Source organism: Mobula birostris, chromosome 10, assembly GCF_030028105.1.
Source record: "Mobula birostris isolate sMobBir1 chromosome 10, sMobBir1.hap1, whole genome shotgun sequence".
NCBI classification, from domain to species: Eukaryota; Metazoa; Chordata; class Chondrichthyes; order Myliobatiformes; family Myliobatidae; genus Mobula; species Mobula birostris.
In genome coordinates, this window is record NC_092379.1 from 16093587 (window position 1) to 16112299 (window position 18713).

The 18713-nt window shown below is 42.2% G+C and overlaps 1 protein-coding gene across 5 annotated transcripts in view; it reads left to right on the plus strand.

The window, feature by feature from the left end:
- The window catches only part of LOC140203840 (ryanodine receptor 1-like), a 575532-nt gene that overhangs the window by 318673 nt on the left and 238146 nt on the right, over window positions 1-18713 (plus strand). For all 5 annotated transcript variants that reach the window (XM_072269965.1, XM_072269967.1, XM_072269966.1 and 2 more), the window contains exons 49-51: window positions 4876-4966; window positions 17070-17210; window positions 18247-18410. In XM_072269965.1, coding sequence (XP_072126066.1) covers window positions 4876-4966; window positions 17070-17210; window positions 18247-18410 — 396 coding nt within the window. The remainder of the gene's footprint in view (window positions 1-4875; window positions 4967-17069; window positions 17211-18246; window positions 18411-18713) is intronic.

Sequence of the window (18713 nt, forward strand, 5' to 3'; positions counted from 1 at the left end):
TATGGCCCTTGTGGCTATGGGGATCAGGGGGTATGGAGGGAAGGCTGGGGCGGGGTTCTGAGTAGGATGATGAGCCATGATCATAATAAATGGTGGTGCAAGCTCGAAGGGCTGAATGGCCTACTCCTGCACCTATTTTCTATGTTTCTATGAAACCTTTCCTATCCTTGAACCTGTCCAAACATCTGTTAAATGATATAATTCTATCACCTCCACCACTTTCTCTGGCCACTCGATATATCTATCTATTACCCTCTGTGTGAAAAACCTACCTCTCAGATCCCTGTTTACCTATTACCATCTGATGCACTACCAATTACTCCATAAGAGTGGAGGTAGAGTAAATACTGAAAGGCTTTTATTAACAGTAAATGACTCAACGTCCATGCTGAATATCTGTCCTGGACTGAGGGAGGAGCAGTGACACAATCGCCTTTATTCAGGGGTCTGTGGGAGGAGCCACAGGAGCAGTCAGCAGAGGGGTGTGTCCAGACAGGTAACCCAGTTACAACCTATATGCATGGTTTACCACACCCTCTCACCTTAAACATATGCCCTCTGGTCTTAAACTCACCCACCCTGAGAAAAAAGACTGTGACCTTGTACCCTGTCTAGGCTACTCATGATCTTGTGAACCTGTGTAAGGTTACCCCCTCAGGCTCAGCCTATCTAATCTGATCTCATACCTCAAGCTGTCCAGTGCCAGAAACATATTTGTGAATCTTTTCTGCATCATTTGTAGCTTAATCATATCCTTAATCAGCCTTCCAGAGGGCTCTAAAGTTCAAATTTAAAGTAAATTTATTATCAAAATACATATATGTCTCCATATGCAATCCTGAGATTCACTTTCTTGCAGGCATACTCAGTAAATCCAGTAACCATAATAGAATCTCTGGAAGATTGCACGCAACAGGGCAGAAAACTAGTGTGCATGGAAGACAAAGAACTGTACAAATACCAAAGAGAAAAAATAATAATAATAATAATAAATAAGCAATAAATATCAAGGACATGAAATGAAGAGTCCTTGAAAGTGAATCCATAGCCTATTCTGGATCTTTTCAGTTCCAACTGCCGACGAAACATCAACCGTCTCGATTTCACCAACTCTCTCTCCAATTTCAACTTCACTCCTTACGAATGTACTGCTCTCCACTCTCTCAACACTACTCCTAACCTCACCATCGAACCTGTAGATAAGGGAGGTGCTTTCGTAGTCTGGCAGACTGACCTCTACCTTGCTGAGGCCCAGCGACAACTGTCAGACACCTTCTCTTATTTACCCCTCAAACAGGATCCCACTAAGAAACACCAGGCCATTGTCTCCCAAACCAATACCAACCTTATTAGCTCTGAGGATCTCCCATCCACTGCCATCAACCTCATAGTTCCCTCACTTTGCATCTCCCATTTCTACCTCCGACTCAAGATCCACAAACCTGTCTGTCCAGGTAGACCCATTGTTTCAGCTTGTTCCTCCCCACTGAACTCATATCTGCACACCTTGACTCAGTTTTATCCCCACTGGTTCAGTCCCTTCCTACCTATATCCATGACACTTCATATGCTCTTGATCTTTTCAATGATTTCAAGTTCCCTGGCCCCGAACATTTTCACCATGGATGTCCAGTCCCAATAGACCTCTATTCTCCACCAGGAAGGCTGAAAGCTCTCGATTTCTTTCTGGACACCAGTCCCAACCAGTGCCCCTCCACCACCACTCCAAATAATTTCTCCTTTGGCTCCTCCCACTTCCTTCAAACAAAAGGTGCAGCCATAGGTACTTGTATGGGTCCCAGAGAAACCTGCCTTTTTGTCAGCTACCTGGAACAGTCGATGTTCCAAGCCTACACTGGTGTCACTCCCCAACTTTTCCTATGCTATATCGACGACTGCATTGCTGCTGCTTCCTGAAACCATGCTGAGCTCATCAACTTCATCAACTTTGCCTCCAACTTCCACCCTGTCTCTGTCTTTGGAGACAGCTTATCCTCTGATGTCTATTACAATCCTACCGATCTTCGCAGCTACCTGGACGATACCTCTTCCCCCTCTGTTACTTGTAAAAATGCCAAGCCCATCTTTCAATTCCTCCACCTCCACTACATCTGCTCTCAGGATGAGGCTTTTCATTCCAGAACGAAGGAGGTGTCCTCCTCCTTCAAAGAAAGGGGCTTTCCTTCCTCCACCATCAACGCGACCTCTTCCATTTCAGCCCTCACCCCATCCTCCCGCCACCCCACCAGGGAAAGGGCTGTTTTAGTCCTCACCTACCACCCCAGCAGCCTCCGCGTCCAGCACATAATTCTCCATAACTTCCAAAGGGTTCCCACCACCAAGCGCATCTTTCCCTTCCCCTCCCCCCCCAACTTTCTGCTTTCTGCAGGAATCGCTCCCTACGCTACTCCCTTGTTCACTTACCCCTCCCACTGACCTCCCTCCTGGCTCTTATCCTTGCAATTGGAACGAGTGCTATACCTGCCCCTACAGCTCCTCCCACACTACCATTCAAACAATCCTTCCAGGTGAGGCATTACTTCACCTGTGAGTCTTTTGGGGTGACCTGCTGTAATCAGTGCTCCCTGTGTGGCCTCCTGTGTATCTGTGAGCCCTGACGTTAAGTGGGAGACAGCTTCGCGGAGCACCGATGCTTTGTCCGCCAGCAAAAGTGGGATCTCCCAGTGACCATCCATCTTAATTCCACTTCCCATTCCCATTCCAACATGTCAATCCATGGCCTCCTCTACTGTCACGATGAGGCCACACTCAGGTTGGAGGAACAAGGCCTTGCACTCCGTCTGGGTAGCCTCCGACCTGATGGCGTGGACATTAATTTCTCAAACTTCCAGTAATGACCCTTCCCCATTGGGTTCTATTAGATTCTCCCTTCTCCAGCCTTTATTTCTTTCACCAATCAACTTCCCAGCTCTTTACTTCATCCCTCCCCCCTCCCAGTTTCACCTACCACCTTGTGTTTCTTCCTCCCCTCCCCACACCTTCTAACTCTGACTCTTTTTGCTCCTATCCTGCTGAAGAGTCTGGGCCCGAAGCGTCAACTGTGCTTTTTTCCATGGATGCTGCCTGGCCTGCTGAGTTCCTCCAGCATTTTGTGTGTGCTGCTTCAGATTTCCAGCATCTGCAGATTTTCTCTTGTTTTCCATAGGTTGTGGGAACAGTTCAGTGAAGTTGACTGGTTTATCCCCTTTGGTTCAAGAGCCTGTTGGTTGGGGAGTAATAACTGTTCCTGAACCTGGTGGTGAGAGTCTTGAGACTCCTGTACCTTTTCCTGATTACAACAATGAAAAGAGAGCATGATCTGAGTGGTGGGGGACGCTGATGATGGATGCTGCTTTCCTGTGACAACACTTCATGTAGATGTGCTGAATGGTGGGGAGGGCTTTACCTATGATGGACTGGGCCACATCCACTACCTGTAGGATTTTCCATTCAAGGGCATTGGTGTTCCCGTACTAGGCTGTAATGCAGCCTATCAATATATTCTCCATTATACAAAGTATCAAAAGTTTGTCAAAGTTTTAGGTGTTGTGCCAAATCTTTGCAAACTTCTAAGGAAGGTGAGGTGCTGCCTCAACAAGATTTATGAGGACGTTGCCTAGCTTAGGGAGATTTACAAGAATGTTGCCTGGATTGGGGAGATTTACAAGAATGTTGCCTGGATTGGGGAGTGTGCCTTATGAGAATAGGTTGAGTGAACTCTGCCTTTTTTCCTTGGAGCGACGGAGGATGAGAGGTGACCTGATAGAGGTGTATAAGATGATGAGAGGCATTGATTGTGTGGATAGTCAGATGCTTTTTCCCAGGGCTAAAATGGCTAGCACGAGAGGGCACAATTTTAAGGTGCTTGGAAGTAGGTACAGAGGGGATGTTGGGGTAAGTTTGTTACGCAGAGAGTGGTGAGTGCATGGAATGGGCTGCTGCCAACTGTAGTGGAGGCAGATACAATAGGGTCTTTTAAGAGACTCCTGGACAGGTATATGGAGCTCAGAAAAATAGAGGACTATCGGTAACCCTAGGTAATTTCTCAGGTAAGGACATGTTCGGCACAGCTTTGTGGGCCAAAGGGCCTGTATTGTGCTGTAGGTTTTCTATGTTTCTATCAGATATTCAAGGACATTCGATAGCCAGTCTTCTCGTAGTGGGGCAAACTAATAAAAAAAAAAGACTGGATGGCTGGAAGATTATAGTGTAATACTTCTCTTCCCCTTCATCAGAAGTTATAGTGCACATCCACCTCAACATTGTCCTGACACATTATTTATCTAACTGTGCCACACATTCCCCGTAACTACAACACTGTTCTGCATTCTCTTTTCTTTTCATTATCTTGAAGTAATTATGTATGGCATGATTTGTCAGGATGGCACGCCAAATAAAAGTGTATAGTCTATCACACTACATGTGAGAATAATGAACCAATATAATATGATGTGGCACACTTGTCTTCATTGAATGGGGCACTGAGTACAAGAGTTGGGATACGAGTGACAGCTGTATAGAACATTAGTGAGACTAGTTCAAAAAGACATTTTAGTCAGCTTCGTCACTGGGCCAAAGGGCCATATAGCATATGGTTCTATGACATCCAGACTCACTTTCAAGAATCTTTACAAATCATGTTCTAGGTATTATTTTTATTTGCATAATTTGTCTTCTTTTGCACATTGGTTGTTTGTAGCCCTTTATGTATATGTCTTCATAAAATTCTGCTGTATTTCTTTTTTCCTGTAAATGCCTACAAGAAAATGAATCTCAAAGTAGTGTATGGTAACATATGTGTACTTTGGTAATAAATTTACTTTAAACTATGACTCTGTGACCTTAATATTGACTGTTCTTTCCCTGCTTTTACAGCTATCTCCGTCCATCAATGCTGCAGCACCTACTGCGTCGACTGGTGTTTGATGTACCAATATTAAATGAATATGCCAAGATGCCACTGAAGGTTAGTTTCATTGCGTATACCTCCCCTGTTTTTATCAAACATGAGTATTGAGAAGTTGTATGAAATTGAGCAACAAACTGTTTACAAATATTAAGAATCCTGGAAGCACTCAACAGTCAAACCATTTCAGTGGGGCAAGTCAACAGATTGGGTTAAGGAACCTTCTTCACAGCTGGAAAAATGCAGAGCAGGGATCATCATAATAATTACTTTTAAAAGTGAAGTTGGAACATCATAAAATAGTAACCGTTTGAAGTAGAACAATGCTGAAGGTGGAGCGGCCACAGATTTAGGGAGAGAAAAGAGGCTGAATCTGAAATAGTTATTCTCAGTCTTGGAAGTTCAGCAAAGGAATGAGTGGATTGGTCCATGTTATCTCTGGCAGCATGGTGCATGTATCAATTTAAAGAGTGTATCTGCCTGCTCAAGAGCTGTGTCAGTCTAATCCCGATCTGTTCAGGTGTCTAATAGTGGTTCCACCATCTCTCCAGGCAGCACATTACAGGCACCTCCTATTCTGTGTAATAAAAAGCTTGTCGAACATCTCTTCTAAATTTCTCCCTCATGATCTAAACCTGTATAAATATGTATGGAGCCAGCTTCCAGAGGAAATGGTTGAAGCAAGTACATTAAATACATTTAAGACGTCTGTGAATGACAAGAGTTTAGAGCAGAGGTTCCCAACCTGGAGTTCACGTACCCCTCAGTTACTGGCAAGGGTCAATGGTATAAAAAAGGTTGAGAACTCTTTAACTTTAGTTAAGAGAGATATAGACCTAATGCTGGGAAATGGGATTAGTTTGAATATACTGAGCTTGCAAGAGTCTACAACTCTGTATGACAATAAATGCAGTTATCAATATAACAGGAAAATAACTGAGGGAGGAGGCCTGAAACAAGGAGTCTTCCGCATATCCAACAGAGAGTCAGGCGTACGTGGAAAGGGACTAGTTAGACCTCTGCACAAAAAAGAGATGAAAGGGCTTTGGTTGTAATTGTTGACTGAAAAATAATTGTTTTAATTTTGTAACATAAAAAAGTCATTTTATAAAGCTATATATGTGATTATTTAGAAGCCGTATGTAAGGAAAACCAGATTCTGCTGTAGTATTTTGACCACAGTGTTTGAATTGTAACTTTGAGCTCCCAGTGGGAAGCCTCATCTGCAGGAAGTGCCTGGCAGACTTTCAAGCATTGATGTTAATTATTTACTCACCATTAATTCTAGTAAAATGATGAACAGCAAGGCTCCCACTAGGGAGCACAAAGCCAGGTTTTTTGTTAATAAATTACATGAAAAGGCTTATTTAGTGCTGCAATTTTAATTGCCAAGTAGGTATAACATTGCTAATTCAAAATTGTTCCATATTCTTAAGAGCTCTCCTTGAAATTTCCTCAAGATAACAGAAATAAGCCTGATGATGTTAAGGTGCTCCACAAAACTGGAACTTGTAGTTCTGTATCTGTATATTGCTTTATTTGTCACATGTACATTGAAGCATACAGTGAAATGAGCGATTCACATCAACGACCAACACAGACCAAATGTACTCCAGGAGTAGCCCGCACATGTCACCATGCTCCCGGGGTCAACATAGTATGCCCACTGTTATATCATGAACAAAGTCACAGGAGAGACACTGAAGCTAAAGGATATAGAATTGTTTTATTCAACAGAAACAAGCAGCAGGCATCATATTGAGACCCTTTTGGAGGCAGAGGCCTGTTTGACTCAATATTATATGACACTTTATATGCTAATGATCAAAGGATAATTCTATACTTACAATGTAGCTATAGTGCTTCCTTTGAATTACATATAATTTTCACACCTGGATCAGTACTTGGAGCTATGATGTTGTGGCCCTTACAGAGACTCGGATGGCTCAGGGGCAGGAATGGTTTCTTTGAGTGCCAGGCTTTAGATGTTTCAGAAAGGACAGGGAGAGAGGCAAAAGAGGTGGGGGTGTGGCACTGTTGATCAGAGATAGAGTCACGGCTGCAGAAAAGGAGGAAGTCATGGAGGGATTGTCTATGGAGTCTCTGTGGGTAGAAGTTAGGAACAGGAAGGGGTCAATAACTCTACAGGGTGTTTTTATAGACCCCCACCAATAATAACAGGGATATCGAGGAGCAGATAGAGAGACAGGTTCTGGAAAGGTGTAATAATAACAGGGTTGTTGTGGTGGGAGATTGTAATTTCCCAAACATTGATTGGCATCTCCCTAGAGTGAGGGGTTTTAGATGGGACAGAGTTTGTTAGGTGTGTTCAGGGAGGTTTCTTAACACAATATGTAGATAAGCCTACAAGAGGATAGGCTGTACTTGATCTGGTATTGGGAAATGAACTTGGTCAGGTGTCAGATCTCTCAGTGGGAGAGCATTTTGGAGGTAGTGATCACAATTCTACCTCCTTTACCATAGCATTGGAGAGGGATAGGAACAGACAAATTAGGAAAGTGCTTAATTGGAGTAAGGGGAAATATGAGGCTATCAGGCAGGAACTTGGAAGCATAAATTGGAAACAGATGTTCTCAGGGAAACATACAGAAGAAATGTGGCAAATGTTCAGAAGATATTTGCATGGCGTTCTGCATAGGTATGTTCCAATGATACAGGGAAAGGATGGTAAGGTACAGGAACCTTTGTGTACAAAGTCTGTTGTAAATCTAGTCAAGAAAAAAAGAGCTTGCGAAAGGTTCAAAAAACTAGGAAATGATAGAGATCTAGAAGATTTTAAGGCTAGCAGAAAGGAGTTTAAGAATGAAATTAGAATAGCCAGAAGGAGCCATGAGAAGGCCTTGGTGGACAGGATTAAGGAAAACCCCAAGGCATTCTACAAGTAGGTGAAGAGCAAGAGGATAAGACGTGAGAGAATCAGACCAATCAAGTGCAACAGTGGAAAAGTGTGTATGAAACCAGAGGAGATAGCAGAGGTACTTTATGAATACTTTGCTTCAGTATTCACTACAAAGACGGATCTTGGCAATTGTAGGGATGACTTACACTGGACTGAAAAGCTTGAGCATGTAGATATTAAGGAAGAGGACATGCTGAAGCTTTTGGATAGCATCAAGTTGGATAAGTCACCGGGGCCAGACAAGATGTACCCCACGCTACTGTGGGAGGTGAGGGAGGAGATTGCTGAGCCTCTGGTGATGATCTTTGCATCATCAGTGAGGTTCTAGAGGATTGGAGGGTTGCAGATGTTGTTCCCTTATTCAAGAAAGGGAGAAGAGATAGCCCAGGAAATTACAGACCAGTGAGTCTTACCTCAGTGGTTGGTAAGTTGATAGAGAAGATCCTGAGAGGCATGATTTATGAACATTTGGAGAGGCATAATATGATTAGGAATAGTCAGCATGGCTTTGTCAAAGGTAGGTCATGCCTTACGAGCCTGATTGAATTTTTTGTGAATGTGACTAAACACATTGATGAAGATAGAGCAGTAGATGTTGTGTATATGGATTTCAGCGAGGCATTTGATAAGGTACCCCATGCAAGGCGTACTGAGAAAGAAAGGAGGCATGGGATCCAAGGGGACATTGCTTTGTGGATCTAGAACTGGCTTGCCTACAGAAGGCAAAGAGTGGTTGGAGACGGGTCATATTCTGCATGGAGGTCGGTGACCAGTGGTGTGCCTAGGGATCTGTTCTGGGACACCTACTCTTTGTGATTTTTATAAATGACCTGGATGAGGAAATGGAGGGATGAGTTAGTAAATTTGCTCATGACACAAAGGTTAGGGGTGTTGTGGATACTGTGGAGGGCTGTCAGAGGTTACAGCGGGACATTGATAGGATGCAAAACTGGGCTGAGAAGTGGCAGATGGAGTTCAACCCAAATAAGTGTGAGGTGGTTCATTTTGGTAGGTCAAATATGATGGCAGAATATGGTATTAATGGTAAGACTCTTGGCAGTGTGGAAGATCAGAGGGATCTTGGGGTCCGAGTCCATAGGACACTCAAAGCTGCTGTGCAGGTTGACTCTGTGGTTAAGAAGGCATATGGTGCATTGGCCTTCATCAACTGTGGGATTGAGTTTAAGAGCCGAGAGGTAGTATTACAGTTATATAGGACCTTGGTCAGACCCCACTTAGAGTACTGTACTCAGTCTGGTCGCCTCACTGCAGAAAGGATGTGGTAACCTTAGAAAGGGTGCAGAGGAGATTTACAAGGATATTGCCTGGATTGGGGAGCATGCCTTATGAGAATAGGTTGAGTGAACTCGGCCTTTTCTCCTTGGAGCGATGGAGGATGAGAGGTGACCTGATAGAGGTGTACAAGATGATGAGAAGCATTGATTGTGTGGATAGTCAGAGAATTTTTCCCAAGGCTGAGATAGCTAGCACGAGAGGACACAGTTTTAAGGTGCTTGGAAGTAGGTACAGAGTAGATGTCAGGGGTAAGTTTTTTACACAGAGAGTGGTCAGTGCGTGGAATGGGCTGCCAGCAACGGTGGTGGAGGCTGATACGATAGGGTCTTTTAAGAGACTCCTAGATAGGTACATGGAGCTTAGAAAAATGGAATTGCTATGGGTAAGCCTAGGTAATTTCTAAGGTAAGGTCATGCTGGGCACAGCCTTGTGGGCCAAAGGGCCTGTATTGTGCTGTAGGTTTACTATGTTTCTACCTCCTCCTTTGCATCCACACACCAAGCACACAAAATAAATGTTGATCATCATTGTCTGGTTTTCAGTTAATTGGCATCCAAAGCTCCAGGAAACCATTGTCCAGGGCTGCATTTTAAATTTAATGTACAATCCTCAGTCAGGTCTAAAGATTGGTTACTGAAGTTAATATAACCTAACTCCAGAATATGCCCTAATACCCACGGCTCATGAACCCTTTCTCACCAGTGTGTTTTTGAAATGTGGGAGGAAACTGGAGCAGCCAGAGGAAACACAGTCACAGGGAGAACATACAAACTCCCTACAGACAGTAGCAGGAATTGAACCCAGATCGCTACTGCTGTATAGCATTACACTAACTGCAATGTTACCCATTGTATGTTTGAATTGGGTTTTCTTTGTCAGTAACTGTCAAAAAATCTGGTTTATCTGAGAGAATTGTACAGTTCTTAAAAGTTGAACAAATAATTCCAATTGCAATTTGTGGTATTGTATGACAGATGTGTTGTGGGTGGATCGAACATTGAGTGCTATCATTTGTCATTCATTACTTGTTTTCAACATGACCAGCTGAAATTGGGTGATATTTTCTGCTTACGATTAGCTGTTGGTCACTCATTTAGAAGTGTGCTTCCTCAGAGGCCTCAGCATTATTCAGGCTATTCTCCCACTTTACATAACCTTCAGTGCTCTGCTGTGGAAGTTTGAAACATGACACTGCCAGACTGCTGCAAAGCCACACGTGTATTTTGAATGTGTACTACCTTTTTCCCAGTTATCACCTCTTTCCCAGGTTGCTTCCGTGCATCAGAATCAAGTTTGTTATCACAAGCTTACGGCATGAAATTTGTTGTTTTGTGGCGGCACTATAGTACAGTACATAAAATATACTGTAAGTTACAATAAGAAGTAGATTTTTAAAAATTAGTACAAAAAGAGGGCAAAATAGTGAGATAGTGTTCATGGCTTCATTAATCTTTAAGAAACCTGATGGCAGAGGGGAAAGAACTGTTTTTAAAATGTTATGTGTGTGTCTTCAGGCTCCTGTATTTCCTCCCTTATGGTAGTAATGAGAGGACATGTCCTGGGAGGTGGGGGTCATTAATGATGGATGCTGCCTTTTGAGGACCCACCTTTGGAAGATGTTGTCAATGGTGGGGAGGTTAGTGCCCATGATGAAGCTTGCTGAGTTTAGAGCTTACAATCCTCTGCAGCTTTTTTTTTTGATCTGGTGCATTGGCCTTCCTGGAATCACAAACAAGAGAAAATCTGCATGTAACACCCTGGGGAAGGTTTCACTGCTAACGTAATGGTCTTTCTGTAGAAGCAGTGTTTGGGATATGGTTAGAGATAATGGGTGCTTTGGACTGTGAGCCACCCAATCCCGGGAGCCGGGTTTTTTTGTGTGTACCTGGTATTGGTGTGAGCTGGGGTCTTTGTTCGGCGGGAGATGAAGAGAGAAGACACAGGAGAGAACCAGGGACAGTGATTCGATGGAGCAAGGTGCCAAGGTCTACTGAGGATCAGTGAACATGACTTTTGGAAGAGTTGAGCTCCAATTTGTGCACGTTTGACTGTTTAATTATAAGGGCCCTTTTTTGTTTTTTTTTTCTTTCTTTTCTTTACTAACCCTTTAGTTAAGGTAACATTTATAATTATAATTCCTTTAATCGTATGCAGTGTGTTGTCTGTTATTTCTTGGCACCAAGTTGTAACAGGGTAGGAAATTACACAGCATCCACACAAACCGGGGTTTGGGATGGGAGAGATGGCTAATCTGTGCCATGTTTCCTGCCAGATTCGTGCAAAGAATTAGGAAGACATATTTCTTATTTCAGAGTTAAATGGCTTGCCCAGATTTTGAGACATTGAACCCTGTTTCCACTCTATTTAATATTGAAAGAACTTTAGAAGTTTCAGTGAGATCTTTTATTCACTTCAGAGGATATGGGCTACACAGTCCCTTCTCATACTGCAACCCACCATCTCTGAAACCAATCTGGTTCAATGCCTCTATAGCAAGCATGTCCTCCTTTAGTTCAAGAAACCAACATGGTACACACAAGGTGCAATCTCACCAAGTCCTACATGTTTGTGGAAAAAACTCTTTACTGACGTACTCAAGTCATCTTGCAGTAAAAGCCATCATATCATTTGCATCTGGGGAGGGTGTGGCTACTGTACAGGATCGAAAGAAGCTCAAGAAAGTTGTAAAATTAGTCAACTCTATCTTGGGTACTAGCCTCCAAGATATCTTCAAGGAGCAGCGCCTCAAGAAGACAGCGTCCAATATTAAGGACCCCCATCACCCAGGACAGGCCCTCTTCTCATTGTTACCTACAGGAAGGAGGTACATAAGCCTGAAGGCACATTCACAGTGATTCAGGAACAGCTTCTTCCCTTCTGCCATCCGATTTCTAAATTGACCCCTGAACACTACGTCCCTTTTTTCAATTTTTTGTGGTTTTGCACTATTTTAATGTAACTATTTAATATACAAATACATACTTACTGTAATTGATTTTATTATTTTTTCTATGTTATCATGTATTGCATTGTACTGCTGCCACAAAGTTCACAAATTTCATGACATATGCCAGTGATATTAAACCTGATTCTGATTCTGTCCTTCTTAAAATACCTGGAAGTTGAGTTCTTTTCAGTTCAGTTAAGATGTAAATTTGCCATAAATAGCTCAGAATGAGACAGTCTATTTTTATACCAAGCAAGACAAAAACCATTCTTGCATGGGAATAACATGGCAAATATCACCCATAGTATAGTATGATCATCTCCAGCAAGAGTAAATCCAGGCACTTTGCCATGATGTTCACTGGTGAAATGGGTGGCATTCTGGCACAGCCACAGGTTGTGCTGCTTCACAGCTTCATGATATCAGCCCTGTGCGTTGTTAGCGGCTTTTCTCCGTGATTTCACACCCAAAACTTGTGTTGGTGCACTCATTGGCTACTGTAAGTTACTCCTTAGTGTAGCTTAAGGGCAAAAAGAATCAAAAGGGGGTTGCTGGACGTGTCTGACAATAAGCAGCAGTGATATAGGGAAATAAGGAAAGAAGTGGGATTAATCAGGTTGCTGGCATATCGACTCATGGGCTGAAACCTCCTTTTATGTCATAGGTATAATGTAAAACCAAAGGCGAGTTGATGAGCATGCCTCGTGTTTCCAGCATTTTGAAGGTGGAATAGCTTTCAAGCAATTTATCCTCCTGTAGGTTACTAGGGTTGAAGAGAGAACCATTCAGTCACACCACACATTCTCCACTATCCTACTTCAATGTTACCAGGGGAGTGCTAGTGCCTCTGTACAGCACAGGTCAACTATCTTCCTGCAGGAATACAATACTCATTTTGCCAGCAAGTTCTTGCAGTTGCCTGCTAGCTGAGAATTCAGATCACTGCTAGTCATGGCAAGAGCTCATCTATACTCAGAATTTCTTGTTCATAGTCATTCACTGTTACCTTTCATGAACTTGGCTTATAGCTACTGTGGAAATACTCCATAATGCGTGTCTTGTCCAGGCAAGAAATGATACTCCATTGCAAACCCAATCTGCTTTGGAGCTGATTCAAAGTTACTGTAAGATTGCATTTTTATGATCCTCGCTGCAGAATATCTACCTTACAATGTACTTAGTAATTAAGTATTAAGTTTCTACTTAGTAGTGATCATAGAACATTGGTACAGACTTCCAGTATGTCCTTACTGGTGCCACTTAAAAAGAACAGAGTTTAAAAAGTGACAAATTTCAATGTCACATACCTCCAAAATTTGAATATTTGGAAGATGATGTAAGTTGGGAGTAAATGAAAATATTTAAAATGTAGGTGCTAGGTGTATGTAGGAGTGAGGCTTGGAGTTTTGGTTTATTTGTGAAGGTATAGTAAGGAAATGGTGCAAAGTTGTGTCTGATATTTGTTAAATGAATACTTGGTGTATTGGGTGCAGTGTTGTTTCTTGGGAAACTGAGATTCATTAACGTGTTCACTGAGCTTCACCACGTGTACAAGGTGATTTTTTTTTCAGTACTTCATCCAGACCCTATTGTACTTCTGTTGGAATTGATCTCTGCAGGAACACCTTGCCAAGAAGATACGACAGGCTTTTGAGGGGTCAGCAACAGAAAAACTCAGACTTCCTTTTCACACCTTCCACTGAACAATGAAAAACACCTGAAATGTTGGGTCTGCACTTTTTTTTTGCATGTTCCACCACAGTTTCTCCCAAGAATGTCTTCCAGTAGTTGAAGCCAATTAGTATTTTCTATTTCAAGCACAGCCATGGTTTGCTGGTGGGAACAAATGTCAAAATGATACCCCTGAGGAAAAACAACACAAGAAAATCTGCAGATGCTAGAAATCCAAAGCAACACACTCAAAGTGCTGGAGGAACTCAGCAGGCCTGGCAGCAATCTATGGAAAAGAGTAGGGTCTCGGCCCGAAATGGTGAACTGTTCACTCTTTTCCATAGATGCTGCCTGGCCTGCTGAGTTCCTCCAGCATTTTGTGTGTGTTACCCTGAGGAAAAATTCAGTTTCAAAAGAGTGTGATAGTCTCTAGTTGAACACTGTAATAATGAGAATGAAGTGTGCTCAGTCACTTCAGTTCAATTAATGCAGTTCAAGATAGTGTAGATTGCTCATTTATCATGGTTCCAACTGTCATTTTATGGTGCAATCCAATTTCTACTCACATGAAAGCAGGGGGAGCTGAATTAATTAATTCTGTGCCACTACTTTTTAAAAAATGAAGCTACTCTCGCGCGTTTAGTGTTGTGCTCTTATATTTGTGGAAAAGGTCCATTGATTATGTTGTAAAATACAGTACCACTTTGGATTCACAATATCATCTTCCATTAATCCCAATAATTCTCATCTCATGGCCAAGTGGTTTCTAAAATGAGACAGATGAAAATTAACATTAGGAATTCTCTTGGAAAGAGTGTCACTATGATTGAATTTCTTCTATAAATGGAAGGCACAATAGTTCAATTTAATACCAGTTTATCATGCCCAGACGAGGGAGTCTGTAACGAGTTGAGGAAGGAGTTATCCTAGATTAGGAACGTAGGCTATATGATGGAATAGTGGAAAACTGTCAAAGAGATTTTTAAGTATTCAACAGAACTATATTCCAGTTAAAAGCAAGGACAGTAATGATGGGAAGAGCTAGCGCTAGATCACTAAGGAAATGAAGGAAGTCATCAAACTGAAATCTTATGCATACAAAGTTGCCATGAGTAGAAGGAAACTGGAAGCTGGGAAAAGTTTAAGGAGCAACCAAGAATCACTAAGCAAGCAATAAGGAAAGATAAGATAGATTATGAGGGTAAACTAGCAGGAAATATTAAAAAAGGTTGAAGTTTTTATAATTACATAAAGTAGAAAAGGGAGGCTAAAACAAATGTAGGTCCCTTGGAAGATGAGAAGAGGAAATTAATATCTGGTAATATAGAAATGGCTGAGGCCTTGAACAACTATTTTATGTTGGTCTTCATGGTAGAGGACTAATCTAACAAGCTAAAGAAAGATGTTATGGATGTGATGGGACGTGAGGACCTTGATACAATCTCTGTTATTAAGGAGATAGTGCTAAGCAAACTAGTGGGCCTAAACATAGACAAGACCATTGGTCCTGATGGAATGCATGTCAAGGGACTGAAAGAAATAATGTAAATTATAGTAGAGGCATTTGTTATACCTTATTAGAATTCTTTAGATTCTGGGCAAGTCCCACCGCATTGGAAGACAGCAAATATCATGCCATTTTTTTAAAAAAAGGAAGTAGGCAAAAAGCCAGGTAACTATAGGCCAGTTAGACAGATAGAAAAGTACTTTATTGATCCCAAAGGAAATTACGGTGTCACAGTAGCATTACAAGTGCACAGCTATACAAATATTTGGAGAGAAGTAAGAAAGAATGAAAAATAAGTTACCTCAAACAGTCTAGCAGGAGGGGGTCATCACTTCCCTGGCTATAGGTTGACTCATTATAGAGCCTAATGGCCGAGGGTCACAATGACCTCACATAGCACTCTTTGGAGCAGTGCAATTGTCTTAGTCTATTACTAAAAGTGCTCCTCTGTTCAGCCAAGGTGGAATGCAGAGGGTGAGAAACATTGTCCAGAATTGCCAGGATTTTCTGTAGGGTGCTTTAATCTACTGCACCTCCAATTAGTTTAAAGTCTGTCATCTGGAAAACTTGAAGCTATCATTAAGAAAGAAATAGTAAGACATCTGAACAGAAGTGGTTTCATCAGGCAGATACAGCTTGGATTCACAAAAGGCAGGTCCTGTTTGACAAGCTTACTAGAATTCTTTAAGGATATAATGAGCACAGTGGACAGAGGGGAACAGGTGGATGATGTATACTTGGATTTTCAGAAGGCTTTCGATAAGGTGCTGTATAAAACATTTATCCATGAGATAAGGATGCAGAGAGGTGGGGGGGTAAGGTATTAGCATGGATCGAGGAAGAGAGTTGGAATAAGTGAGTGTTTCGCTGGTTGGCAGTCAGTGGTGAACAGAGTGTTGCAGGGGTCGGTGCTGGGCCCACAACTGTTCACAATATACATTAATGACTTGGAAGAGGGGGCCAAGTATAGCGTATCTAAGTTAGCTCAATGGCACTGAAAGGAGTTGTTAAAAAAAACTGAAGAGGATGTGGAGAGTCTGCAGAGAAATATAGCCAGGTTAGGTGAGTGGTCAAGGGTTTGGCAGATGGAATACAAAGTCGTCCACTTTGGAAGGTAAAATAGAAGATCAGATCATTATGTAAATGATGTAAGAATGCAGCGTGCTGTTGGGCAGAGGGACTTGGGGATGACTGAACATGAATCGCAAAAGATTGGCTTGCAGATGCAACAGGTTATCAAGAAGGCAGGTGGAACGTTGCTCTTCATTTTGAGTGGAATTGAATTTAAGAGCAGGGAGGTTGATCTACAACTGCTGGCTTTAGAGGTGGTGCAGAGGCAGTTCACCAGGTTGACTCCAGAGTTGAGGGAATGAGCCTATGAGGAGAGATTGGGTCACCTGGGTCTATCTGGATTTCATAAGAGAGAGAATTTCATAGAAACATAAAATTATGAAAGGGATTGATACGAGAGAGGTAGGAAAGTCATTTCTACTGGTAGGTGAGACTAGAACTTAGGGAACCTACACTCAAGATTTGGAGGAGTGGATTTAAGAAGATGAGTCAAAACTGCTTTTCCCAGAGAGTAGGACTCTGTGGCATTCTCTACCCAGGAAACATATATCTCGTTAGATATATTTAACACACAGTTGGATAGATTTTTGCATAGTAGGGGATTATGGTAAAAAGGAAGTAGGAGGACCTAAGTCCACAGCTAGATCATTCACGATCAGCAGAGCAGGTATGATAGGTCAGATGGTCTAGTGCTGCTCCTATTCCTTATGTTCTTCCGTTAAAAGTGTTCCTTCTGTTTCTCCCATTGCAGCTACTAACCAACCACTATGACAGGTGTTGGAAATACTACTGCCTTCCATCTGGATGGGCAAATTATGGTGTCACCTCTGAAGAAGAACTCCATCTGACTCGGAAGCTCTTTTGGGGAATCTTTGAGTCAGTGTCTCAGAAGGTATGATCACTGAAAGGACCATGGAAGTAACTGAACTATCTTTATGAATTGGTACATCAACACTTCCATCCTAAATAAAATAGTTTATGTCAAGATAAAGTGTGTTTGTACTGGGGAATGAAATTCTTCTCCAGAAATTTTCTGCTTTGAGTTTTCACAGTGCATGTGGGGAGCAAAATCTCTGTATATTCCTGCTCCAATAATGTGTTTTATTCAGCCTTGGAATAGGTGCTTACCAGATGATGAAAGTCAGCAAGTATTTCAAGTGCAGAGGAAAGCATAAGTGTGCCCAGTCCTACCCTTTTGAGTAAGGATCCTTGAAGCACAGTAATCAGCATTGCTGAGGTCCATAATAGATCATTGCCTTATTTGAGACCAGATCAACCAGGAATGAAGCTCAACGTCTGCTTTGGCCCAGGAGTAATTTTTGCTCACTTGGCCATTGGTGGAATGTTGTGAAAAATGGCAGTAATAGAACGTCAAGAAGAACATCATCACTGTGTTGGATTATTACAGTGTGGGCTGCTGTATACCAATTAATTTTTGAGTTGGGATTATAAGTTGTACATGACTGTTATGTCCACTAACAAAGAATTTTCTAATAATCTCTCTGTGATCAAATGCCACAAACGCCCTGGTTGAATTTTTCTGTAATCACTGAGCTCAGTTTGTTACCGGCACTGGTTGAGCACATCAGATGAAGAAGGCTAGTTTTTGCAGTTAATGAAGACTTTCACAGCAATCACCTTGTATCCCCGATTATATTCCAGTTCCTGCCTTTAGCAGCCAGCTCCTGCCTCTCGCACAAGGTCATTTCCTCCTACTCGCTTGCTTCATCAGTTCTTCCCCAAGTAGCTATGCTCTTAACCATGTTTCAGGGAACTGACCATGAGCTCGAGAGCCTATTTAATCTGCTTTATCTAGGACTCAACAGTACTGAATACTCATGTGTGTTAACAGTTTTATAGAATGCTGTTATATACTGAGTGATTGTACTGATGTTGAAATATAAACACATTTATTGCATGTTTTACAGAAATATGATTCTGACTTGTTCAAGACAGTCATGCAGTGCCTCTGTGCAATAGCTGGTGCACTCCCACCCGATTATGTTGATGCCAGCTATTCCTCCAAGGTCGAGAAGAAAGCTTCAGTGGATGCAGAAGGCAACTTTGACCCCAAGCCTGTGGATACTATGAAGTATGCATCGTTCGTTTATTTATTTATTGACAAACAGCACAGAACATGCCCTTCTGGTCCCTCATGCCATGCTGTCTAGCTTAATCCTAGCCAACTCTCAAAACAATTTACAATGATCAATTAACCTACCAACCCAGTACGTCTGACTGTGGGAGGAAACCGGACTACCAGGGGAGAACATACAAGCTCCTTAAAGGCAGTGACGGGAATTGAACCTGGGTCGCTGGTACTGTAAGGCGTTATGCTAACCACCATGCCATACTGTGCCTCCCCCATTGTTAGATTAGATTGTTCTAATCTTCT